The 25,594-nt window shown below is 37.0% G+C and overlaps 4 protein-coding genes across 8 annotated transcripts; all 4 read left to right on the top strand.

Annotated features, from left to right (window-relative positions):
- The first annotated feature begins 58 nt into the window (after window positions 1-58).
- hao2 (hydroxyacid oxidase 2 (long chain)) lies at window positions 59-6,242 on the top strand. Of its 3 annotated transcripts, none has more exons than XM_043249049.1 (8): window positions 59-123; window positions 2,473-2,625; window positions 3,672-3,823; window positions 3,957-4,240; window positions 5,152-5,373; window positions 5,451-5,609; window positions 5,740-5,809; window positions 5,932-6,242. In XM_043249049.1, exons 1-8 carry the CDS (start codon window positions 101-103, stop codon window positions 5,985-5,987), a joined length of 1,119 nt encoding a protein of 372 aa, XP_043104984.1. In that variant the 5' UTR covers window positions 59-100; the 3' UTR covers window positions 5,988-6,242. The 3 variants fall into 3 exon arrangements, with proteins under 3 accessions (XP_043104984.1, XP_043104985.1, XP_043104987.1); XM_043249050.1 differs by lacking the exon at window positions 59-123 and adding an exon at window positions 1,917-2,025; XM_043249052.1 differs by lacking the exon at window positions 59-123 and adding an exon at window positions 1,924-2,033.
- A 786-nt stretch (window positions 6,243-7,028) lies between these two features.
- Window positions 7,029-12,885, top strand: si:rp71-68n21.9 (kelch-like protein 9). Of its 2 annotated transcripts, none has more exons than XM_043249047.1 (8): window positions 7,029-7,181; window positions 7,573-7,622; window positions 8,024-8,288; window positions 8,369-8,501; window positions 8,967-9,163; window positions 9,248-10,094; window positions 10,172-10,285; window positions 11,329-12,885. In XM_043249047.1, the coding sequence occupies exons 2-8, from the start codon at window positions 7,618-7,620 to the stop codon at window positions 11,823-11,825; spliced, it is 2,058 nt and encodes a 685-aa protein (XP_043104982.1). In that variant the 5' UTR covers window positions 7,029-7,181; window positions 7,573-7,617; the 3' UTR covers window positions 11,826-12,885. The 2 variants fall into 2 exon arrangements, with proteins under 2 accessions (XP_043104982.1, XP_043104981.1); XM_043249046.1 differs by having other exon boundaries at window positions 8,018-8,288.
- A 1,078-nt stretch (window positions 12,886-13,963) lies between these two features.
- Window positions 13,964-16,149, top strand: hsd3b1 (hydroxy-delta-5-steroid dehydrogenase, 3 beta- and steroid delta-isomerase 1). The gene is made up of 3 exons (XM_043249048.1): window positions 13,964-14,114; window positions 14,384-14,548; window positions 14,851-16,149. Exons 1-3 carry the CDS (start codon window positions 13,964-13,966, stop codon window positions 15,657-15,659), a joined length of 1,125 nt encoding a protein of 374 aa, XP_043104983.1. The 3' UTR covers window positions 15,660-16,149.
- A 2,021-nt stretch (window positions 16,150-18,170) lies between these two features.
- On the top strand, window positions 18,171-25,574 carry pla1a (phospholipase A1 member A). Of its 2 annotated transcripts, XM_043249033.1 has the most exons (12): window positions 18,171-18,416; window positions 18,500-18,604; window positions 19,569-19,785; window positions 19,874-20,051; window positions 20,299-20,407; window positions 21,737-21,838; window positions 22,023-22,115; window positions 22,202-22,387; window positions 23,051-23,140; window positions 24,143-24,251; window positions 24,366-24,521; window positions 24,662-25,574. In XM_043249033.1, the coding sequence occupies exons 2-12, from the start codon at window positions 18,526-18,528 to the stop codon at window positions 24,741-24,743; spliced, it is 1,401 nt and encodes a 466-aa protein (XP_043104968.1). In that variant the 5' UTR covers window positions 18,171-18,416; window positions 18,500-18,525; the 3' UTR covers window positions 24,744-25,574. The 2 variants fall into 2 exon arrangements, with proteins under 2 accessions (XP_043104968.1, XP_043104969.1); XM_043249034.1 differs by having other exon boundaries at window positions 18,171-18,604; window positions 22,220-22,387.
- Window positions 25,575-25,594: the final 20 nt, after the last annotated feature.

Here is a 25,594-nt window from a genome sequence, read left to right as displayed (position 1 = left end):
AAAATAACTAGACAGAAGAAAGAAGTGATCTAATGTTGCTATATGCTTCTTTCTAGACTGTGAACGTTATACATATGCAGAGCTGGACTGTCGTAAAAATATGAACATATTGGGCTCTAGTGGGTAAGTGACTAGCAGTTTGCTAACACGACAATATAAGTGATGTTATTGAGCACACATCTGCAGAAAATACCTAATCAAGTTGCTGATGCCAAAAGCGAAAGCTGTATGTGTGGCAAAACAACTAGAGGGAGATGGTTAGATAAGAACTACAAAAGCAAAACAGGCTAGCGTGAGAAAAGTCACTGAGACCTACTGTATCAGTTGATAAACTGTTGATCATACAATAACAGTATCATTCTCTCTTGGTTATGTGGAGGCTTTAATGTATTATGTCAGGGTCAGATTTTTCTGTTACTTTTCTTGTCTTGGCCGACTGAGTTGATGTAACAGATTTTGTTGTTTGAACGTGTTGTTTGCTGTTTTCTCATCAATCAGTGTATGGACTGCTGTAAGTTCATTAACTATCAGTATGCCCTAGTTATGTATATACATGTGAACTTTAGGTGTGATATGAATGTAATTTAAGCAAATAAATGGACAGCAGGAGTTCAGGCTCTGCTGTCTAATATGTGTGGGATGTGAAATTAAGTACACTCTCAGAAATAAGGTACCGTTTTTAATTGTATAACTTGGCAGTCTAAAGCATGTCTTTTTAGTAAACATCTTTGTTGCATAAATTTTTTTATAGAAAAAGTGATGCATAAGTTAATACACTTCTTTTTTTTTCCTCACCAATGCATTTATTTGATTAGAAATACAGTAAAACAATACTGTGACAATTACAAAATAATTGTTGTTTTTGTTAGTATTTATTTTAAATAACGTTTGTTTTTATATTTCCAATGCAGAAAACAGTTGCTGCTGCTTGATATTTCTTATTTTATCATTTTTTTGTTATACCTTACTGACCTTATATTCAAAAGTAGCATATATATTTAGTACACCCTCAAAACATTTTTCTGGCTGCGCCGCTTAAAAAGCTCTGAAGCAATTCTTGTGTTTGTTTTTTTCTTTAGGGTTAGGTTTACTGTTGAAGAATTATTGTAACATTCAACGATGAAGCGATTGACTCCACATCCGTTTCACAGTATAGACTAGTATAAACTAGCTTAAATGCTCTTTAAAAAAAGGAAGTGTATAGTGTTGGCCATCTGTGCTAATTTTACCATTTCATTCTAAATATACCATGCTGTTGCTATTTCACTAGTCAGGTGGTAGAGAGCTGTGAGTAAAGGCTACATATTTGTGCATGTGCGCCTGAGTTTGACTCTGTACTCAGTGTGGCCAATCAGCACATTTCCATTTTATGCAAACACAATAAACATCTGGGGTACTATGCCCCAGCATGGTAGGTCATGACTGTCTTTTGCTATTTTATGTTTATTTACACCAGAGCAAAACTGCATTGCACACAGGCTTTTTAATAGCAGTCCATAGCTAAAGACTTAGAGTTACAGTGATGTTGATCAGACAGGTAGTTAATTCTTTCTATTGTATGCATTTGTTTGTTTTTGTTTCTTTCAGAGTTAGTAGTTCATATGTGCTGATGGATGAGTAAACACTAGGTTGCTGCAGTACTGGATTAAGTCCATAGGTCAGGCATTTCTGATGATTACAAGAACAGATCTGGTGTTCAGCTTTAATTATTAACTTTTAGCAAAGGTTCATGAAAATTTTATTGAAAAGTTTATTTACAATGGGTTTTTTTTTTTGCAAATATTAGTGTGTAATATCACTCTCTTTTGCAGTATGTAATCTCAGTAAGGGAATAAATTGTCTTGTAAAAGCTAAGTACTGCACCACAGTTAGAGTTCAAAAGTTAATCCCAGCCCACTTGTGTTTCCATCCTCTTGGTTCAGTCTTTCATGTTAATCAGTGTTTTGGCTGCCAAAGTTAGCTGACTAAAAGTGCTAAAGCAGTCCACTGTGCTGTGACCTAAATTTGTCTAAATCTTCAGAAAAGGTAAAAAGGCAAGTTTTTACAAATGATACTATACATTTTTGTATGTGATTTTTTTTTCTTAAAAATATCTAGAAAATATTTTGATTAATTCATATTTTGATATTATTTTTATTGTTATATGTATGGATTGGTGCAAGAATGCTAACTTAAAGGAATAGTTCACCCAAAAATGAAATTGAAATGAACAGAAATGATTTTTCATTTATTTACGCACCCTTGAGCAGATACAAATCTATACGAATTTCTTCAGACAAAGGGAGATTTTTTTTTTTTTTTTTTTAAGTTTGTAACCAGGCAAAGAAAATTCACACAGATTTGGAACTACTCAAGGGTGAGCAAATGACGACAAAATGTTCATTTTTTGGTGAACTATTCATTTAATGTTGATATAATGTCAGTTGTGTATATATTGATGATATGTTTGTTGTTGTTGTTGTTGTTTAATAGTGAAGAAGGCGTCTGTGTAGAAATGACTATGGTCTGTTTGACTGATTTTGAGGAATATGCCAAGCAGCACCTCTCAAAGGCTACATGGGACTATTATGAAGCTGGAGCTGATGACTGTTGCACCAGAGATGACAACCTGCTGGCCTATAAACGGTACAACACTGCTGTTAAAGAGATAGTTTACCCAAATATATGTTTGATGAAATCCCAACGCTTTCTGACCCTGCATAGACAACAATGGTTCATGGAGCTCTCATTAGTTTCAAACAGCTCTGTGCTGAATAGGTTAAGGTAGGATAGACTATATTTGCAAGAAAACAATTGTTTGTGTATTCATAACTACACTGTCTACGTTTTACAATTGCATTTTATTCTGGGGAGTGATGAAGAGATAGCATTAATATATTTTTTTTATATGCTTATTTTTTATATTACAATCAGCATAGCATTTAGGTTTTGGTGGCCAGAAAAATAACAATTCTATGTAATACCACGGTTTAACCACTAGGTCTACATGCTGGTATGGCTGTAAAATAAACAATCTACATAATAGCGGTCATAATAGCTTATTTATTTATTTATGTTTTGCTTTAAGACATCAATGCCTTTTTCAAATATTGATTTTAAAAACTGTAATTATGCTTGCATATATACATATATGATAGCTAGCATCTGGTTATGATATTGAGGTGTTCTTCACGCTATCTAACTCCTCCAAATATAGCATAACTGTATATTTTCTAAATATAAACATTAACTATAACGCATTTCATAAACTACAACAACCAAAATTTTTTTTAAAAAGCAAAAAAATTTCTAAATTTTCTGGCAAGTGTGTTTAAGAAGCACTGAAATGAATGGGCTTCAGTGCTGGAACTATGTGTTGTTTGGAACTATTGGCCTCTCCATGACACGCTGTACTTCCGCATTCTTCAGTTCCTATGGAAGCCTATGGGAGTGCCTCAACTCTTCTAAACAGCTGTGGTCTTTACTACATTTCTGGCCTTTGAACGTAGTAGTAGTCCAAGGGCACTCAGGTTTCACCAAAGATGTTCTAAAGATAAAAAAAAAATTATCTTAATTTACATTACTCCATATTTGTATTAGCCTTATATAATGGTTTTCCCCTATATTATGGTCCACACTAATGAGTAATCTCTAACTACACTACTCTCATTCAATAATGTTTTCTCTTTCAGGATCCGCTTGAGGCCAAGGATTTTACGTGATGTGTCAATGAATGACACTCGAACTTGTGTGCTGGGATCAGAGTTAAGCTTCCCTGTGGGAATTGCTCCCACGGCTTTCCATTGCCTTGCGTGGCATGAGGGAGAACTGGCCACTGCTAGAGGTGAGAGTGTGATGAAATAACTGGCTTTCATTATTTCCTGTGTTATTCAGCACTTTGGCCACTAGATGGAAACTTGTTTGAAGCTATTAGTTTAACTTTTTTTGCATCTCTCCATTCTTCTTTCATTTCCCAGCCACTGAGGCAGCGAATACCTGTTATATAGCCAGCACATACTCCACATGTTCAGTGGAGGAGATCGCAGCAGCAGCGCCCAATGGCTACCGTTGGTTCCAGCTGTACTTGTACCGGGACCGTAAGCTTTCGGAGCAGATTGTGCGCAGAGTGGAGGCACTTGGCTACAAAGCTCTGGTGCTTACAGTGGATGTGCCCTACACTGGCAAGCGCCGCAATGACATACGAAACCAGTTTAAGCTCCCACCTCACCTAAAGGTCAAGAACTTTGAAGGAATGTTCCAGGTAGGGCAGTTATTCATACATTTATTAATTTTAAAATAATTAAAAATGTATAATACACTAAAGAAAATTTAAATAATGGAAAATATTTTTAGGGCTGTCAAAGTTATTGCTTTAACTTAAGAAATGCAATAAATAAGTTTAATTCAAAAATTATTATTATAATTATTGTTTTATTGATTCAACATATTTATTGTTCAACTCAATAATTTTTTTAATTTTTATGTAATATTTATTCATTCACTGGAATAATGATTTCTAAAATGGTTACACACACACACAAAACACACACACATATATATATATATATATATATATATATATATATATATATATATTTTTTTTTTTTTTTTTTTTTTTAAATGAACTGTAACACTTTGTTTTAAGGGACAGTTATCACTATTAACTAATTACTTATTAGAATTCATATTACTAGCATATTGACATTTTATTAGTACTTATAAAGCACATATTTGACCATATTTTATATCCCTTAATCCTACCCCATGCCTAAACGTAACAACTACCTTACTCATTATTAATAGTTTATTAAGACAAAGTTGTAGTTAATAGTTAGTTAATAGTGAGAATTGGTAACCAAACTAAAGTGTGACCAAATTAACTTTCAAATATTATATATACAAAAACAATTCTTTAAGCTGCTTCATAAAAGTATTTAATTCGAAAAGCACTTTATTAACTCAACACTTTACAAATAACTCAACATATTTTCATATTTTAGTAAATTATTAGATAACTAAATCTGAGCAACATTGTTTTGGCCATGAAATAGCAGAGCGGGGTATTGAGAATTTGAACTTACGGTGCTTGCATAAGCAGTTTATAGTTTAACAAATTTAAGCATATGATTTCTTTTTATGCTTTGTCTGTTTGTCTCTTTGCTCCCTCTTCAGGAGCAGGCAAGCTCCCAGGAGGAATACGGGATCCCTGCTAACACACTGGACCCGTCGATCAGCTGGAAGGATGTGTGCTGGCTCCAGTCTCTATCACGTTTGCCTATAATCATCAAGGGCATCCTTACTAAAGAGGATGCAGAGCTGGCCGTAGAGCATGGCGTCCAAGGGATAATTGTGTCTAATCACGGGGGCCGGCAACTGGATGGAGGGCCTGCAACGGTAAGGCAGTGTCTCGATTGATAAGATGTGACTCCCATCATTCAGACAGTTACATCTTGACCTTACATGTCACACAGATAGATTGTCTGCCTGAGATAGTAGACACAGTGCAGGGCCGGGTCGAGGTCTACATGGACGGAGGGATCCGCACAGGCAATGATGTGCTGAAGGCCGTAGCCTTGGGAGCTAAATGTGTGTTTATTGGCAGACCAGCAATCTGGGGCCTTGCTTACAAGGTAACTGTGTGGAAAGCAGTGTTTCTCTAATGCTTGAAAATCTATTTAAAAATTTCCGTCAACAAATCAGCAGATACGCGCGTGATATTTGGTGTCAATAAGGTGTTTATATACAGTATGTTTTGATCAGGGGGAAGAAGGTGTGAGAGAGATCTTACAGATTCTACACGATGAGTTTCGTTTATCTATGGCACTGTCAGGTCAGTATGCTGATATGTAATATGTAACATGTAATGTGCCATGTGTCACACAACAAAAAAAATGGGTCACGTTTTGATGTCTGACAATTCTCTTCATTTCATATCACCTCTTATTCTGCCAGGTTGCCGAAATGTTGCTGAGATCAACAGGAACCTTATTCAGTTCTCCAGACTTTGAACAGCAAGAGGACTTTAGTCATTTCTACTTTACCACTGACAGCAAAAGATCCACTACTAATATACTATTAATACTAAATGTGTTCAAGAAACTTGTTGCTTTAAGTGACATTCAGCAACAATTACATATCTACCTATGTTCACAGTGTAATGATGGTTTTAATACAGTATTTGTATTTCAGTAAACATTATGCATGGCACTGCATAAATTTTAAATAAAGGCAGAATTTTGCCTAAGAGTGAATTATTTTGGTAACTGGTGAATCTCAGATTGTAATTGTCAAATTTACACACATAGGGCTTTTTGAAATACAAATTGCTGAAAAGCAGCTTTATTGTAGTTGTAGAAAAACAGGCACAAAATTGATCGTTCAGGATTCAAATGTTTTGGTACTTATAATCACCATAAACCAGCTATGCAGAGGATAATAAATCAAGAACATGATCTATTTTGTGCTTTACACAGTCCACTGTATGGAAGAAACCGATTCACAGGACTAATTCAGCAAATGCCCAAAGACAACAAAGATGAACATTTAAACATGAAAATTTAAATACTGTGCAATTCTTTATCAACTTATCATCAGTACGGAACGGATATTGAACATTTAAATATCCTGTGTGGCAATACAAAACAAGTCAGTATTTATCTGACTATTCTTATTTTTTTAAAAGGTTAACTTAATTGTTCCCTTTAAAAATAAACATATGGTACAAATGTATGTACACTTATCTCATATTCAATTGTGCATTGTTTTTTTCACACTGTCTTTTGACATAAAGATTGTTTGTTTTACAGGCATTACAGTAAATAAACAGTAAACTGCTAAAGCAGCACAAAAAAATGCAGATTCGCTATCAGGCTTCCTCTTTTCACACCGGCTACAGGTTCACCTCATGTGTATCATACACAACATCAGAGTGCAAAAGCAGCCGAGAGAAGAGTGAAGTTTTGAACTGAAGCCTATTAAAAGTAACATGTCAAAAGGAGGAAGATAGAACGTTTTGAAACAACATGTAGGGTGTGTGTGTGTCAGAGAGAGAGAGAGAGAGAAGTGACACAGGAAGTCAATGAGGTTGTGGTAAACAGACTCTACATACCCATTTGTGTCGACTAAATGTGATCATAGTGTGATGCTTTGTGCTAAAATGAGAAGACACTTTTGAAACCCCTTGAGAAAGCACCAAATCTCTGGTAAGCTCCTTTTATTCTATGTAGTCAATTTTTCCAGAATTTTACCCAACTCATAAAGCTCACATTTGTGTGTAAGTGCTTTAAAGAGAATGGGTAATATAGTAGAAAATATTCAGTATGTTAAGTACTCAGCTGAAGTTTATCTGCCAATGACTTTTGTGAACATAACTGCAGTAAGACTCCCACTTTCTACACACACACACACACACACACACATCCACAGGCCGTGTTTGTCTAAACGACATTTTTGTGTTCGCTGCACATACATGACAGCGCTAACTTCCCCTTTCAGACCTTGTTGTTGGTGAAACTTTTTTACTTTGATCCAAATATTGTTTCTGCAGATCTGGTGACACACTTAACTATTTGTTCTCATTTTTAAAAAAATCAGAAATCCCGAAGAGAGCAAATTCGAAGAGAAGCAGACACAAAAGACATGGGGTAAGTTCCGACAGTCTTATAAGACAATTTGGACAGTCATGTTGTATAATAAATTTAAATTTGTACTTTTGTATTTTTAATTAATTTTTTTCTCAGATTTTATTCACTGCTTTATTGCAAAAAATATAAATAGCAAGAGCTCCAATAAATTATCTGTAATGTTGAGGCTTAGTTGACAACTAAGATGTATGATACAGTATATAAAAATCTTTTTTCTGTTAAAATACATATATTTACCAACACATAAAATACCTAATTTAATTTGTGAACTGTTAGTATTAGACAAAAATGGTCAACCAAATGTGTGCTGATTATTACAGAGTATTATTATAAATTAGAGTAAAGGCTTTTCGTATCATCTTACTGTCAAAGTTTTAAATGTATCTTTATTTCAGCAACAGTGGAGAGGAAGGAAAACTGCATCGCAGACTTTCCCGAATAGGAAACAGATCGCAGAGAGAGCCACCGCGGCCCCCTCCTCAAACAGACAAGCCTCCAACAGTGGCTCCTCCAAGACCTGCTGAGACTGCTCCAAAACCTCCAGAACCTGCACCAAAACCAGTTGTAATCTCACCAAAACCTCCAGTGGCTCAAAAGCCCACTGCCCCTCCAAAGCCACAAATACAAGTGTTCAACAGCACAGAGCATGGGTCTGCCATACTCAAGGTAAGGCAGAGACAAGGTGGAAACAAACAGCCTGAAGCAAAGTGAAATAAAGTGTACTTACAAATTTTGCCCTGTGCCAGGGGTTGGATTGTTTTCGTGGTGATGAGACACTTTGTGATGTGACTCTGGTACCTGGTGACAGCAGTGAAACTTTCCCGGTCCACAGGGTCATCATGGCTTCAGCCAGTGACTACTTCAAGGCCATGTTCACAGGTGGGTCTTACTGAATCCAGGAGAAGGAGATTTATTGTCAAACCTTAATAATGGTTATAACCTTAAATTATTTATTTTTTTTACGAAATAATCCCTATTTGTGATGCAAACTGCATTTGCTGTGTGATCCTGTCTTGTGTTTTGTGATTATCCCATAAATGTATTAATTTTCAATTACTTTTTTAAACGTTTTTTCAAATGTTTAAAAATATATGTTTTTTTAAATATACATGTTTGTTATGTTATGTGTACATTCAATTGATTTCAGTGCTTAGTGATTAATTATTAACTAGAAAACTAGTCTTAAGTCTTAATATTTAAAACTGTTTAAAATCAGACAAAAGTTTTACATGGAATATTTTATTCAAACATGTATAGTTTATTATTAGGTCACCAACAAAAAGCAATTTCCTCTTTGCAGTCTACTTCTCACTGATCCACACCGATGTAATTTTGGTTTGGCAGGTGGCATGAGAGAGCAGGAGCTAAAGGAGATTAAGCTCCATGGCGTGAGCACAGTCGGCCTGAAGAACATCATTGAGTTCATCTACACATCTTGTCTGAGCCTGGGTCTCGGCACCCTTCAGGACACACTAGAGGCAGCGAGCTTCCTCCAGGTGCTTCCCGTTCTCAGCTTCTGCAACCAACTACTCAGCAGTGAGGTATAAACCCTTAAATTGTGGTGTTTGTTCTTCATTTTCATCCATCTGTGCGTGACATAATAATCCACATTTTCTACATGGCAGATCACCATAGAAAACTGTGTGGAAGTTGAACGCATTGCCAGGGATCTTCTTCTGGAAGATGTCCAAGAACATGTCCACATGTTTGTGTGCGAGAACTTCTCCGGGCTGGTGCAGAGCGGCCACCTGCTTCAGTTGTCTGAGGCGAGCATAACATATGCTCTCTCCAGTGACTCTCTAAAGGGTTTCTCCGAAATGGAGCTGTACCGCATCGCCCGCTCCTGGCTGTCCCACAAACCAAGCGAGCGGCGTTCGGCTGCTTACTCTCTGATGCGCCACATCCGTTTCCCTCTGATGTCCCCTGCTGAACTCCTCCAGATCTCTCAGGAGGACCAGACTGAAGAAGGAGCAGCAAGAAGGGGAATAGAAGAAGGGGAACCATTCATGCGATCGGACACGGCCTGTGTCAACCTCCTCCTGGAGGCCAGCAACTATCAGATGCTTCCCTTCCTCCAGCCGGCGTTACAGACAGAGCGGACCCGGATTCGATCCAATTGCACTCACTTGGTGGTTCTGGGTGGTGTGATGAGACAGCAGCTGGTGGTGAGCAAAGAGCTCAAGCTGTACGATGAGGAAGATGGAGGAACCTGGAGGTCCTTACAACCTATGGAGGTGCCACGTTACCAGCACGGAGTGGCTCTTCTAGGGGACTTTCTTTACATTGTGGGAGGTCAGAGCACTTACGACACCAAGGGTAAGACGGCTGTAGACAGCGCGTACAGGTATGATCCTCGCTTTGACCGCTGGTTGCAGGTGGCCTCTCTGAATGAGAAGAGGACGTTCTTTCATCTGAGTGCTCTTAAGGGGAAGTTATATGCTGTTGGAGGGAGAAATGCGACTGGGGAGATTGGTTAGTACACGCTTTACCAATTATTCTGTACAAAATGTTCTGTACTGTGGAAAAACAGTTAACTGTCTGTTGTTCAGATTCGGTGGAGTGCTACAACTTGAACAAGAATGAGTGGACTTTTGTTGCACCAATGTGTGAACCTCACTATGGACACGCTGGCACAGTACATGGAGGTCTGATGTATGTGTCAGGTAAGTATCCACACTAATGTCTGGTCAATTTGAAAAGAAAATGGCTATTATATGTAGTTGTAAATTAATGCAGTAACATCTGTCCTTCATAATGAGAGAAGAATTTGTATACTAATTAAATGTGGCTCACAAAGAATGTGGCCTTAATCCACCACAGTTCTCTGCATGAGTCTAATGAATGCACTGCACAAGAATTCTTTTATTACTCTTAAAAAAGAAGAAAACACTTTTTGGAGGTCTCTTAGCAACTTTGCAACCTTCACGTAATGGCGAAGTTCCCAGAACTAGAATCAAAAGTAACATGAAACAGATAACCAGGAAACAGAGCTGCTTCAAGCTGAACTGGGTCACTCGCCTGAGGTTAGACCACAGTCTAAAAAGGACACAGCAGGCTTATGAAACCATGAGAATGTCCAAACCTGTAGAATCATGGTTGTATTTAATAAACATGAAAATAACTACATTTAAATGGGAAAAAAAATATTTTGGGGTAATGTGAATATAAAAGTTATAATGTACAGACACATTGGGGTCATTTCCACCCCACACATTTTTTCAAAAAGTAGTGCAGTTATTTACCAAAGCCACAATGGTGTCAAAAAAGATCATGCTTCATAAATATGTGACATCTGACGTGTGTATGTGTAAAGCACAATTTGCATTTTTTTTAAATCATGAAAAATGTTTCAAAGTGTAATAATAATATATGATACATATCATTGTAGTAAATAAAATGATATTATGCTTAAATTATACATTACATTTTGTTTTTACATAAATGCTAACTATACATTTTCACATTTCTTGATGGCCAATAGTCAATCATTTTACCTTCAAAGTTATCAGTAAAGTTATCAGTAAAACTTTAGTATAGGGACCAATTCTCACCATTAGCTAGTTGCTCATCAGCATGACTATTATGTTCAAGGTGAAAGGTCCTATATTTCAGCTTCATAACCACATTCTGTTTGTTTAAAAAATAATAAAAATAAAAAATTAAAAAGCCTTGCTCTAAAAGTTGCATTCACCCTTTATACCATCAGGCGGTATCACGAGAGATGCTTTCCAGAAAGAGCTGCTGTGTTACAACCCCGATAGAGACGTGTGGAGCAGACGAGCAGATATGATGGAGCTTCGTGGTCTTCACTGCATGTGCACCGTGGGCGACCGCCTCTACGTCATGGGTGGAAACCACTTCCGAGGGACAAATGACTATGATGATGTGCTAAGCTGTGAATATTACAGCCCTGCAACTGACCAGTGGACAGTGGTGGCTCCGATGCCCAGAGGTCAGAGCGATGTGGGCGTGGCCGTCTTTAAGGACCGCATCTATGTGGTGGGTGGTTACTCCTGGAACAGCAGGTGTATGGTGGATATCGTGCAGTGTTATGACCCTGAGAAGGACGAATGGGAGAAGGTCTTCAGTGTCCTGGAGCCTCTCGGAGGCATACGGGCCTGCACTATGACAGTTCATTGCCCAAAAAGTTCAACAGATGAAGCTGAAATACAAGAGTGTCCTCTTTTAACATCCAAAAGCTGAATAGATGGTTTAATATTGTTATTGGCCTTTAAATATGAAATTAGCTTCACTGCCAGTGATGTGTAGAGTAAAAACAGGCTGAATGATGTGATTTCTGTACATGCCACTTTATTAATATCTGAGCTGTGTTAAGGAAAAAAACATGCTTGTAAAATAAAAAAAGCAGCTAGTGCACCATTATTTGTTTAAACCTTGTGCAACCTTTTGGACATTTTTGTCCTTTTCAGTTTTGCTTTGGAGGGTTTTTTATCATCTTACCTGTGTTATTGCTATTTAACTGAAAATTATGCAATTTTTGTTCAATGGCATTCATTCTGTTGGCAGAAATTTAATTAACTTTTTTTTTTGTTAGATGGTGCCATTTTTTCAAGTTTGGTCTATGAAGCAAATACTCGCTTTCTGCTTCTGAATATTATAGAGCCAATTGGATAAATGACACAGCTGCTTGTGTGAGTGTCGGTATGGCTGTTAGAGTGTGGTTTGTATGTGTGTCATAAAAATATTCTGTGTGCATGTGTAAAATTAAGAAAAACTCAACTACAAATCACAAATCCAATCACTACCAGCAGAGTTTTGCTGGTAGCTAATGGGGAAATTTGGTACTGCGTCCAAACATAATCTTACTGAAAGCTAATTTTTTTAGATAGCAACCTCAACTTGTTACTTTCATGGCTTTGATTGTCTAGCCAGTTTATTGTTCGCCATTTTACATTTTAATATGAAAACAAACTTAAGTCTGTGTTCTCAAATTTTTAATTTTTTTTTTGACATGGACATTTTATGGATCGGTGTGTACCTTTTTTTATTGATGCCTTTTTTTATTAAGTTAAATGTGCATTGCTGTTTGGATGCGTTTTTTTTTTTTCAATGCCCGATGGCTACAGTGCTTAATAACTGTATTTTTAAATAATTTTTTGTCTAATTTGCTTGCTTTTAATGCTTTGAAAAAAAATTTTTTTTAATGAATTAATTTGTGTCTGGTGTCTTTTATGTACATTTCTCTTAACATAAAATGTCTACTGATTGCATTCAAGCAAAAATAAATTAATAACTAATATTAGTTAATATTGCATTTCTTTGACACATTTTCTGTGACACAGAAAAAAAAACATTGTTGCTGGATTGGCATCAAAATGGGAAATGAAACTCAGGCAGCCGTGAATGCAGTTACTCTTTAAGGCACTGACAAAATATTTTTTTTCCTTTTTGCCTTTTATGACCGGGAAAGGTTCTCAAATTTGCATTCGCACTCGGGATGCCCATATGTCTCCATGCTGATCTTACACTGTAATTCTGATTACATAAATGATACACTTTGGTGAGTAAGTTCTTCTTTCAAAACATTCAAAAATCTTACTGACCCCAAACTCTTAAACAGTAATAAATAATCATCAATGACAAAACAGTTCAAATGAATTAAGATGTAATCCTTATATTGTACATGATTGCCTGAAGAGAACAGAATGTTTCCTGCAGCCTTGAGTGGTTCATGTTTTGACTTCATTAGACAGATTATCAGAAGACAACAACAACCCAAGGTCTACACTACAGACTTACTGAAGATTGTTCTCTTTCTCATATCCACATAAAGGCAATCTAGGCTGCTAAGAGAAGTTGAAAAGTAAGCATGATCAAATAACCGATAAAGGCTGTGCTTTTTACATTTTGTCTAAAACATATTCTGGTATATAATCTGGTAATATTTTAGTAAAATACTACCAGATTAGCACATAATTCAAATTTGCTAAAAATACAATTACAACCATTTTTTTTACTTGAAAAATGTTTATTAAACCATTACAATGTCATAAAATCATTACAATCTTTCCCATTGTCTATTTAAAAACATTAACATTAAACATTTAAAAAAAAATCTATCTGGTTGTCATAGTGGCTTCTTTTTGTAACAACAGGAATCCTAAAAATAAACAGACTGCTGACTAATACCTTGACACTCTTTTTCACTGTTTCCCCAACCCATGGCATTGAGGCTGTCCTTGGCAATACGGCTTAAAAATGCACCACCCTCCCAGTCCCCTTCACCATCTCTAAAGGCTCATCACATCACCGTTTCCAGACTCTGCCCTCTGAAACGGTTTCATTGAAGTGTTCCCCAGGAGTGAAGTGGTGCTGGCGGCATGACTCTATCAGGAGATGTATGCGTTATTGCGGGAGCCTGTGGGTTTTTGGGAGAAAAGCTGGTCAGGCTGTTGCTGGAAGAGGAGAAGCTTGCTGAGATTAGATTGCTGGATAAAAACATCCAGTCTGAGCTAATACAGTCTCTTGATGGTAAGTGATACTTCCCTTAAAGCGTTTCTCAACTTGTGTTTCTGCAATACGTGGGATTCTGTTGGTCATCTTTTCTTCAGTATTGTGATGTCTCTATATTAACAAATATTCATCTTCCTGCACTTGTAATCAGCCTTTGCTTGTGAATATTAAATTTAGAGATCCTGGAAACTAGTCAGATGTCATTATGATATCTGTCTTTTTTCTGATGTCTTTGCAAGCAACAAATTGAGACTGTTTCCAATGTGTTTCTCTCTTTGTGTCCTGAGGTTGCAAGGGAGAGACTAAAGTGAGTGTTTTTGAGGGAGATATCAGGGACCGTGAACTACTGAGAAGAGCCTGTAAAGGAGCAGCACTTGTTTTCCACACAGCATCTCTCATCGATGTCATTGGATTAATTGAATACAGTGAATTATATGGAGTTAATGTTAAAGGTGAGAGTTCTGTGCTGGTATGATCTGAGCTAAGAGGGAAAAGACTGATTAAAATTTCTTAGATGAATATAGTTTGGTCACATATTACTTAATAGTTAAAAAATAATGAAACGAAGTAAACTTACAGAACCCTGCCATTTTAATTAACAAACACTTTGGGAGTCTGATAGGTTGAGAACTACTGATTTAAATGATACTTACATTAGTAAATCAAAATAAAACCATAAACAATTAACTATGACTGATCAAAATATGCCAACACTATACAACATAGTCTTCAAAAACCTTTATTTCCATTTCAGGAACACAGCTGCTGCTCGAGACCTGCATCCAAGAAAACGTGTCCTCCTTCATTTACACTAGCAGCATTGAAGTGGCTGGTCCCAATCCCCGTGGTGATCCAGTCATTAACGGCAATGAGGACACTCCTTACTCCTCCTGTCTTAAGTTTAGCTACAGCAAAACCAAGCATGAGGCTGAGCAGATTTGCCTTCAGGCCAATGGAGAGCTGCTCTGTAATGGAGGTCAGCTGGCAACCTGTGCACTGAGGCCCATGTACATCTATGGACCAGGCTGTCGATTTACTTTAGGCCACATGCGGGATGGAATCCGCAATGGAAATGTGCTGGTGAGAACATCACGCCGTGAGGCCAAAGTGAATCCTGTATATGTGGGAAACGTAGCACTGGCACACATACAAGCAGGTCGAGCTCTCAAAGATTCTCAGAAAAGGGCTGTGATGGGTGGAAACTTCTATTATATCTCAGACGACACACCGCCTGTTAGCTACTCAGACTTTAATTATGCTATTCTTTCACCATTAGGCTTTAGGATACAAGAGAGGCCCATTCTGCCCTTCCCACTTCTATATCTACTGTCGTTCCTCATGGAATTACTGCACATTGTGCTCCGACCTATCCTGAGGTTCACCCCTCCCCTAAACAGACAGCTACTGACCATGCTAAACACATCCTTTAGTTTCTCATACCAAAAGGCACACAGGGATTTTGGATATAGCCCTCGCTATGACTGGGAAGAGGCACGTAGGTGCACTAGCGACTGGTTAGCATCTGTCTTACCCACAGAGAGGCAGCGGATTAACTTGAAATAAATTAACAGTATGTTTAATAATATTGTGCTACCTGTATTTGTAAGCAGTCATGTTCTGTTTGATGTTTTATAGTCAAGTTAAACATAAACTTAGTAATTAGATCCATGGTAGTGGAAAACAATGGCTAATGTCCAATGTTTAGTGAATAATGCTTGTTTTATGGTAAAAAAAAAAAAAATTGCTGAATATTGTTTATGCATATCACAAATAGAAATGACTATCCATAAAAGGAAGCAGTAATAAGTCATAATACTTAATTTCAATTAAACAATATGTTGTGGTAATTCAAAAGCCTACTTGTCTGTATTTTACTCGACTTGTCTGTTGTCATTTAGTTATCTTTTTTTTACTTTTTATTCATTTACTGACAACAAGTCATTTTGAGGAAATGTGTAAGGTTTCATGAATATTTGATAAATGCTGTGAAAAGTTTCAATAAATGTTATTGTAACTTTATTTGTGATATCCAAAATAAAATTGACAACAGATTTGTCAGCTTGCCAGCATACTTGTTTCAAGTGTCAGCGGATGACAGCGGGGATGTCAGCGGGGGCTCCAAGCTGTGTGGTTGTCCCAAGTTTGGTAGGTGAATCAAGTCTCTAGCTCACGGGGGGGCCCGAGATAAATCGCCTCAAACAGAGTTCAAAAGAGTTATTCCCTTTCAAAGTTTACTGAGGGAGGGTAAGTATTCCTGCCGCCTTTGAGGCAACGTATCTCGGCCCTCCCCCATGGGCTAGAGACTTGATTCAAGTGTCAGCAGACAGGGGGCTTCGAGCTGTATGATTTACCCGAGCTTGGTAGGTTTTTCACCACTTTCAACAGAGTTATCAATGTTCAAATTCATAGAGGGAACTTTTTTTTAAGAAAGAGGAGGTAAATCAGGTTGGCTGATGGCAATTAATGGCTACTGCAGACATTCCATAATTCCTCCAACTTCATTACAGCAATCCTATTCACAGTCACAGGAAGTGTGTCAACATTATCATTACTGTCTACATCCATATTCACTCCTTTGAGTGGTCCATTAACTGTCCACCCTAACATTGTTCGTATGGCATATGGACCATTGTCTCAGCTACGTACAACCTACCAAGGCTCCAATGCTTCAGGAACATTAGCTCCAATTAATGTCAGCATTAATTGTCAACAAACATATGTGACTTAAATTTGGCCAGCATTCTAGATCTTTCTGAGAACCAATGTCTGCTGTAGTTACTGGCATGATCACTTCGTTATATACCTCTGGCAAGGCACAGTAATACTCTTGCTTCAGCCCAGAAACTTCCAAGTCTTACAAAACATAGCTAGCGACAGATTTATCCTGACTCATAGTCCTGAGCAAAATACTCACTTTCTTTCCTGTAAGATTGAATTTGTTCATCAAACTCTCTGTACAAAATAAAGTAGATCTCCCAGGGTCAAAAAATTTTTTTAACACAAACTGAAACAATGGACAATGCACAGACGTCTTTACCAGCCCCAGTGACATCACTAGATTGAAGAGAAATTAACAAGAAACAGGTGAAGACACTGACACAATTAACAGGAACGGAAGGCAGGGCACACAGAGCACATGGTACAAGACAAAAACGACAAAAAAAGAGTCTTTCCAATTCTGTGTGCTGTTCAGTTCACAGCAGTGACAGAAATTAATCTTTTCCAATAAGTACACCATCTTTCGAGTGACATTCTCGCATTTAATCAGTCAATTAGAATAATAAGACATTTGGTCTGTTACCAAACAAATTATCAACAAAATTCATCTTTACAGTGTAGAGAAAACACAGAAGCTCATCTCTAGAGGCATTTATATGTAGGCCTATTTACAAAATATTTGTAATATTTTTTAGGCCAACTAATGCTTTAATAAGCTAACCATTGTATTAATTTGTAATCGTGCTGAGTTTTTGTCTTAAATATGTCTAGCGTTATCTTATCGTGCTCGGTGTGAATGAGCCTGAATGCAAATGAGAATCCAGTTTAACGGTACAATTAATACCTGCTTATATATTTTTTTTATGAATTATGTATTTTTTATGTGTTGTATAATATCGTGGCGGACTACTTTAAGTATTGTACATGTTAAAGCGGCAAAGAAATGAATGCACGCGAAAATGGCTTGACATTAAAACCATGAATGAAAATGATAAATCATAAAAATCTCAACAAACCAACAACAACAAAAGAGAGTTTTCTGTCCTGCACATATAAGCTTCACATAACAACATCAATATCACTGTATGATGCTCAGATTTTCCTGCTACAATTTACAAAATAAAACGGCACTTTTGCAAAGGATAGCCCTATGGGGGAGTCTGAACAAACAAACTGCTGATGATAATAGTGTCTTTCAAGTGGGGCCAACTGATTGTGTTAATTTCACTTCAACCCAGCTAAAACTCTTCTGAGAGTTTTGGCTCAACACTGTGGCAAATAGGCCAGAGTCCAGCCTCTGGACAAACAATCAAACCTTTCATCTGTGAGGTCATAGGTTTACTGCCAGCTGCAGACCAGTGGAAAGATCATTTGTTTTTCATTGTAGTCAAAACCCAGAAGAATTATCCACTAGCTACTGCTATCACAGGATGGAAACTGGGAATTAATACCTCTCATGCTGACATGGTTTATAACAACACACCAGGAATGAAAGGAATAACAATTCATATCACCTAATCGGATATTGAAGCATTTTTCTTGGAACCAGGCATTGTGTAACAGATTGTGGCTGGATATTAAGTGGATTCCAGACTTCTTAGGGTAACTATAGCTGAAGAACAGGAGCAAAATGTTTTGAAAAGTTGCAGAATGAATTTGCACTCACTGAAGAATTCAACCAGCAGAAACATCTCACTCAGCTGATTTCATCATGTTGATCAACAAAGCCAAAGCTTGGAAATGGATCAAGGCTTTTGTTTATTTGTCAGTGTGCATCACCTCTGCTGTGGGTAAGTTCAGTTTAGTTCAGTATATCACATAGAATAAATAAATTCATTGTGCCAGTCATATTGGAACAATACACTGCACCTGAATTTAAATAGTCTTTGACGATTTGTTGGTCTTTAGTGATTCGCTGACAAACATTTGTTAATATAAGCATATGTACAATGATTGTAGGGATTTTAATGTTTACAAATGTATTAAAATTAAACACTGCACCGAAGTCCGAACACTGGTGTTCGCATTTTTGCCAATATATGGGAAACACATCCCACAGCACAATAACCTGAGACCAACGTCTTTACTTATCATTAGCTCATTGTAGCATTGTGGTACTAACCAAACCGATAAACACAGACCAGAAGTTAACTTCGGGCCAGGTGCGTGTGCCCGATGAAATAGTGTAAATTTGATCACGTTTGGTTTGTTCAGTCTTTTCGGTTATTTGCTATTTTTGCCCCGAACAATCGCTGCATCCCTATTTACAAATCTGTTGATTTATTGAAAGCTCAATAATTTTAAATTAAACAAGTGGTGCCCAACCCTGTTCCTGGAGATCTGAGTTCAGTTTCAACCCTGCTTCAGCACATCTGCCTGTAATTATCAAGTGCTCCTGAAGATCCCAATGAGGATCATAATCGTCTCCAGGAACAGGACTGGGCACCACTGGGAATGACAAAATAAAGGTACAAAATCAAAACTGTATTTAACATAGCTTGTTGAATTGCTCAGATCAGTGCTTGTATATTTGGTGGCTGCAATTTATGCTTTTTAAACTTTTGAAAATACCAAGACCATCTTTATTAAATGTATTTTGGTTTACAAATCCAGTTCTTTAAAGTAAGACTTAACACACCTGGAGAGAGCAGTGTGTGGTGAATCTGTTAAAACCATCGATTAAAGATTAAAATCTCAACTGTTTTGACTTATGTTTGGCATACTCATGAAATCCACCTGTGTAAAACTTTACAGGTAATGAGGAAGCATCCCAAAAGTGTGCAGACTTCAACAACACAGCTTGGCTAGAATACAGACAGGGCTCCAAACTCCAGGTACAGTACCTTCTTCTTACACGAAAGAATGTAGACTGCGCCAGCCTCTTCACACAGGACTGCCTCAACCATACCCAGAAACACACCGCTTACTTCAATTCATCACTCCCCACTAAAGTCATTGTTCATGGATACAGGTGAAGCATTTCATCATCAGCGGTTTATAATAGGAAAGCATGTGAACAACCTTTTACACAGATAGCTCTTTGATATACTGTGTTTCAGGGCGCTGGGCAGTAAGCCTTCCTGGGTGAGTGGCTTAGCTCAGGCTCTACTGCGGGAAGAGGATGTGAATGTTCTGGTGGTGGACTGGGTCTATGGAGCCTCGTTTGCTTATAACCTGGTGGTAGAGAACTACAAAGAGGTGGCAGTGCAGATATCAGTGCTTATCAATCAGCTTACGGTAAAAGTCTCTGTGTTTTGGTCATGTCCAATTAGTATAGAATCCTTTGTCTTAATAGACCATTTGACCAATAAATACTAAAGGCTTTCTTCTGTTAGCAGTGTCTATTTGTTAGAAGTAAAAAAAATATAATAAAAGTTATCATTACACAGACAATCAGAGTAAATGCAAAGGATTTTGCTTTTACACAGTGAAGAATGACATAAGTGCATTTTTGTTGTTGTTGTTGTTTTTGTGTCCATTGTAGAAATATGGAAGTAAGCTGGAATCTTTTCATTTCATTGGTGTGAGTCTTGGAGCACACGTGTCTGGATTCGTAGGGACCCTGTTTGAAGGCAAACTGGGTCGAATTACAGGTAATATTTTTTCATAAAATTCTGAAAAGAAACATAAATATACAGTGGGATCCAAAAGTAAGAAACATTACTGAAAATATTTGTATGAAAACTTTCAAAAGCTGTTATTGAAGCAAAAGCGGACATACGCAACTTATCAAAAATTAAAAAAAAAAAATTAAATTATACTAAAATTATCAAATAAAAAAATAAATAATATATTTAGTAAAATGTTGTCCCAGTGAAACCTTTGAAGATGTTACACTTATGAGTGGAACAAAGACTAACACTGTACCACACTGAATGAGGCTTTCTGACAAAAGCAGAGGCTGCAAAAGCACTTCAAACTAACAATGAGAAATTGTCATGCCGCACAGCCTTGGTGCAAAGCAAGATATTGTTTAACCATTGTTTTATGGTGCTCAAATCTCCTGCACCTCCTACCTTATTTTGTTTAGGTTAGGTAAAGTAGGTTGAGTCTGTCCTATCTCTCATACGTATTTAATCATACTCACAAGACAGGTCACAGAAGACTTCTCCGTGGTCCGTTCCGCTCAGGTCTAAAAATCTGAGTCTTTTGGCAGACGGGCGCATTGGTTATAATAAGATATAGTTTTATTACATATAGGTTAAATACATCACAAATAAAATACTAATATAAAATAGATATAAAAACAAAGTTGTGTAATCTGCGAGCTCGGCCGTTCGGAGGCGTCGTGGCGAGGCTGTCTGGCATCGGAGAAGCGTGTCGCCGAGGTGCAGCTTCAACTTCTGGCTCACTTCTAAGTGCAGCCCTCCTTTATAGGCTACAGGTACAAGTCGACACTTTTTGGGAAAGTTCCATACAGCCTCCCAAACAGACCTCCCTCTCAAGAAGCTCGCTATAAAAAGATCTTTCTAAGATGTCCTCTTCTCCACGTCAAGAACTCAGCACTCAACGGTAACATTCCTATTCTTCAGTGTTCTTACTAATACATATTTTATCTCTGGCTATACTTTAACTAAACCCTACATATGTTATGTCTAATGTCTTTTCTCAATAAACTACTTTTAAATATGGTCTTTCTTTCTACTATTCAATAAAGTGAATACAATATTATGTGTACTGTATATCTTATAAATACTTATCAAATAAAAGAATACAATATTCTGTGTGGTCTCTTCTTCTTGATAAATCAGGTATCGCTCAACTAAACAAGGCAAACTTACAAAATCTGGAAAACCTCCTGTTTCCCTCAACACCATTTAAAATGTTTTTGTTTTTTTTACATTTATGTGAAACCTTAAAAGTGCACGTAGTATTATGTAATTTAGTATAATGCAGTACATATCTGAGTTTTGTTCCCTCAGGTCTGGACCCTGCAGGCCCAATGTTCAAGAGTGCTGACCCGTTTGACCGTCTGGATTCGTCTGATGCTTTGTTCGTTGAGGCCATACACACTGACTCTGACTGTGAGTGAATCAGTCTTTTGTTTTAAATGAATGACTTTTTATTTATTCAAGAACACAGTATAATACTGAACTGGACATGTTTTTGACAGCTTTATTATCTAACTGTTATATAATTGTTGTAATGGTGATTGTTAGTACAGTAGTACGGGTAATTTTTTGACCTGAGTATCTGTGCACTTACCAGACTTTGGTATATCCATTCCCGTCGGGCATGTGGACTTCTTTTTAAATGGTGGAATGGACCAAGCCGGTTGTGCACGCACAAAGTTTGCTTCAAGTAAGTGGACAACAAAAGCTTAACAAACTAACTGAAACATTAAGCTAAATGAAGTGTACCATCGCTTGATGATGAGAATCTGTCAGTTTTTATCTACTTTCCAGTGTATGGTTATGTGATTTGTGACCACATGAGGGCACTACATGTCTACATGAGCGCCCTGAACAGCTCGTGTTGGCTTATTGGTTTCCCCTGCTCCAGTTATGAGGAATTCCTGGCAGGAAAATGCGTCACCTGCAAGGGCCCCTTCAATGGCACATGCCCACAAATAGGTAATGATGAGTAAGCAGAACATTTTAAAGGAACATGTTTTTTTTTTTAAATTGTTTTCATATTTACCCAAGTATTTAAAAGTAAAATCTATTTCTCGTTTCTGAAATGTATTGATATACCAGGACATTTTTAATCGATTTTTAAGTGTATAATTAGATGTTTTTCATAAAGAAGGATGGATAACTGTTAAAGTCCACCTCAATCTCAAGGACTAAATAATAAATCTGAGGGGTTTTGCATGCTAATGTAATCTTGGATGATTATGATACCTTGAAGTTCTAGTTCTGGTCTGTCCAAACTTGGTCCTGGAGGGTCAGTGTCCTGCAGAGTTTAGCTCCAAACCTAATGAACACACCTGAAGCAGCTAATCAAGCTCTTGAGAAGCACGTTAGAAACTTCAATGCTGGTGTGTTGAGGTAAGTTGGGGCTACACTCTGCTGATCACCGGCCCTCCAGGACCGAGTTTGGACAGCCCTATTCTATTTAATTTAGGTGCTTAATGAGGCATTTCTTTTGTATAAATGTTTGTCTTGCTCCTAGACAATGTATCACTTAAAATTAACCTATTGTTACTTAATTAGGTTTGTTTCATGTAATGTATGGTGCAAGCCTTGTCCAGGTGTGCTCCTTTACTGTATGTTTTTTATATTTATGTATTTCAGGCTTGTTAAAAAACAGTGGAATAACAGCTAATTCCCTGCCAAATCAAGAGAAGGTGTATCTCCTTACTACTGCTACGGCTCCTTATTGTGGTGTGTATGATTTTGTGCATATTGTCATTTATCAAAAGTCCACTCTCACAGATAATGCATTAACCAGTGCTGGTGGTAACGCATTATAAGTAATGCAAGTTATGTAATCGGACTATTTTTAAAGTAGCTAGTAAAGTAATGTGTTACCTTACTTTGCAACTGACTGTAACTTTGCAACTGACAGCTCTTGTGTTGGCATGTTGAGAGAAATCGGGAGTAAGTGCAGAGACTTGTGCTGTGTACATGTTACAGTTAGACTAAATGTGAACATGCATCTCACCTGCACAACTGTTTTCCTCCAAAATAAGTCAAGTGCAAACTCAGAATATTACATGAACCTGCAATAATTAAATGCTAAATATAGACAAATACCATTTATGTCTTTGCTACTGGCCTTTGATGATCCATTTTAACCATACAAAGAAATATTACACATTTGTATTTCATTTTTGTTATAGCTGAACCTTTTCAGCTTTTTTCTTTCTTTTTTTGGTGTAAAAGTGCTTTTACTTTTATAGTAGAACTTTTTTTATGGCAAAAACAAACAAGCAAGACAGATTTAAAAAGATTTTTAGAGAGTAACTCAATATTGTAATACATCGATTTAATAGTAACTCTCCAAAACTGGTATTAATTATTTAACTATTGTTTTGAACATTTTATGCATTAAATAACCCTGAAAGAAAGTATGACAAGCTTGACAAAAAATATTGACCCTTGTGTATCAATTTAAAAAAAGTGGACAAAGTGGGAAAAAAAATGTTCCTGTCATAATCTTTCATTGAAGCTTGGGAGCACAGACATAAGTTTGGTCTAATCTTAAACAAGCCACATGGACGATTATTGTTGAAGTAACAACCTTGAACATAATAGTTGCATACTTTTGAACAGAATACTCACTCCTTCAATAAAATGTTAGTGTATTATTCTATTAAAGAGTTTATAAATGTTATTTAAAATACATCTAAATAATCCCACTCATTCCCTCCTACTCATTTTCAGCTCATCACATCCTAGTGGAATTAAAGGTTTCCCCTTTAGACAAGACTGCTGATGTTCAGCTTACTCTGATCTCTGTTGGACACCCTGGCACTGAGCTGAAACTCAAACTGTATGTATTATATTTCCAACAAGCCATAGCCTGTGTTCTTTTATTCCAGGTTTACTCCTTTAACTGTTTAAATCATATGCGTGTACTAAGTACTTTTGTACTTATGTGCTTCAGAAATACAGATGAAGTGGTGCACAAAAAAGTGGCTGCACACCCAGAGCAACTGTGTAAAATTGACTCAGTGCAGCTGAAAAACACAGGAGGACTATTCTACAGACAAGGAGATATTCATTTTGAGTATATCTGCATCTCTGAAGTGCCTCAAACAAGGTAAATGCGGCCTTAAAGTTTGCCTTTAAACTTGCCTTCTCTTTCTGTGTATTCCTTACACTATATTTTGATTTGAACATAAAAAGTGCATGTCTCTTGAAACACTTTTTAATTGTACTGTATTTCTGTTCAATATGCAGAGGGCTGGATCCATTATGTGTGAAGAACATTAATGTTGGGCGGGGAGTGCCATGGTCACATGACTTTGTACAGTTGTGCTAAATTAAAAGAACAACACAATCTACTTAAGAGAGCTTATACAAGTATTAAATTAGTGAGACTCAAGCGAAGGTCACACACTAACACTAGGCTTGGGAGGCATTAAAGCTTAGTGACAAAGAAATAAATAGGATACAAGGGGACTGAAATGCTTAAACTCTGTTAGATATATTTATTAATATGATTTTTGTGCACTGTTCCAGAGAGTGTTAGTGAGATATCAGAAGAATCAAATCAGTCATTTAACACTGAATAGTTAGTTTATGTATTGTGTATTGAAAGTACTGGTTTATTTCCAATAATTACAATATTTGGAGTGGTGCAGAATTCAAGGTACATTTCAATATTTTGGCACTCTGATTAGCATCTCTAACTGCATTAGTGCCGGGGTGATATATATCGATTGATACATGAACATCACGTCAGTAAAGCCATTTCTTTGATTAGCAATATGTGTCCATCACCTATCCTACACAGAACCGTAGATCACTGACAAGCTACTCCAGTGATTACTTGTCAATGATCTACGTACGGGTCTGGAGGTTTACCGCTAATCAAAGAACTGGCTTACGAGATGCGCATTATATATATTGGCCAGCCCTAAACTGCATACTACATTGTTGATATTAAAAATTCAAATCTGTTAATTTACAATTTGTGATGAACCTCAAGTCACATTTTGAACCCAGCAACAGTTGGCCCCATGAAAATACATTTTCATCCTATGGTCTGTGTACAGTCTCAAATCATGGTGCTGATGCATTTACTAACTTCCTATTATGATAACGCACACACTTTTGTAAAAAAAAAAAAAAAAAAAAAAAAAAAAAACTATATCTATCTGAAACTATATA

This window comes from Puntigrus tetrazona, chromosome 9 (genome assembly GCF_018831695.1).
Source record: "Puntigrus tetrazona isolate hp1 chromosome 9, ASM1883169v1, whole genome shotgun sequence".
Lineage (NCBI taxonomy): Eukaryota > Metazoa > Chordata > Actinopteri > Cypriniformes > Cyprinidae > Puntigrus > Puntigrus tetrazona.
The sequence above is the reverse complement of the archived record's forward strand: the minus strand, read 5'-3'. Positions and strand labels throughout refer to the sequence as shown.

What these genes read in the sequence shown, in the direction of transcription:
- hao2 (XM_043249049.1), top strand. Translation starts at nt 101, where the DNA reads ATGAACATATTGGGCTCTAGTGG. An exon ending in AGAACTGGCCACTGCTAGAG is followed by an intron (nt 3,824 to 3,956) that starts GTGAGAGTGTGA and finishes TTCATTTCCCAG; the next exon opens with CCACTGAGGCAGCGAATACC. An exon ending in TTTATCTATGGCACTGTCAG is followed by an intron (nt 5,810 to 5,931) that starts GTCAGTATGCTG and finishes TTATTCTGCCAG; the next exon opens with GTTGCCGAAATGTTGCTGAG.
- si:rp71-68n21.9 (XM_043249046.1), top strand. An exon ending in CTTCAAGGCCATGTTCACAG is followed by an intron (nt 8,502 to 8,966) that starts GTGGGTCTTACT and finishes TTGGTTTGGCAG; the next exon opens with GTGGCATGAGAGAGCAGGAG. An exon ending in ACCAACTACTCAGCAGTGAG is followed by an intron (nt 9,164 to 9,247) that starts GTATAAACCCTT and finishes TCTACATGGCAG; the next exon opens with ATCACCATAGAAAACTGTGT.
- hsd3b1 (XM_043249048.1), top strand. Translation starts at nt 13,964, where the DNA reads ATGACTCTATCAGGAGATGTATGCGTTATTGCGGGAGCCTGTGGGTTT. An exon ending in GCTAATACAGTCTCTTGATG is followed by an intron (nt 14,115 to 14,383) that starts GTAAGTGATACT and finishes TTGTGTCCTGAG; the next exon opens with GTTGCAAGGGAGAGACTAAA. An exon ending in ATATGGAGTTAATGTTAAAG is followed by an intron (nt 14,549 to 14,850) that starts GTGAGAGTTCTG and finishes TTTCCATTTCAG; the next exon opens with GAACACAGCTGCTGCTCGAG.
- pla1a (XM_043249033.1), top strand. Translation starts at nt 18,526, where the DNA reads ATGTTGATCAACAAAGCCAAAGCTTGGAAATGGATCAAGGCTTTTGTT. An exon ending in TGCTTATCAATCAGCTTACG is followed by an intron (nt 20,052 to 20,298) that starts GTAAAAGTCTCT and finishes TGTCCATTGTAG; the next exon opens with AAATATGGAAGTAAGCTGGA. An exon ending in CAAACTGGGTCGAATTACAG is followed by an intron (nt 20,408 to 21,736) that starts GTAATATTTTTT and finishes TTGTTCCCTCAG; the next exon opens with GTCTGGACCCTGCAGGCCCA.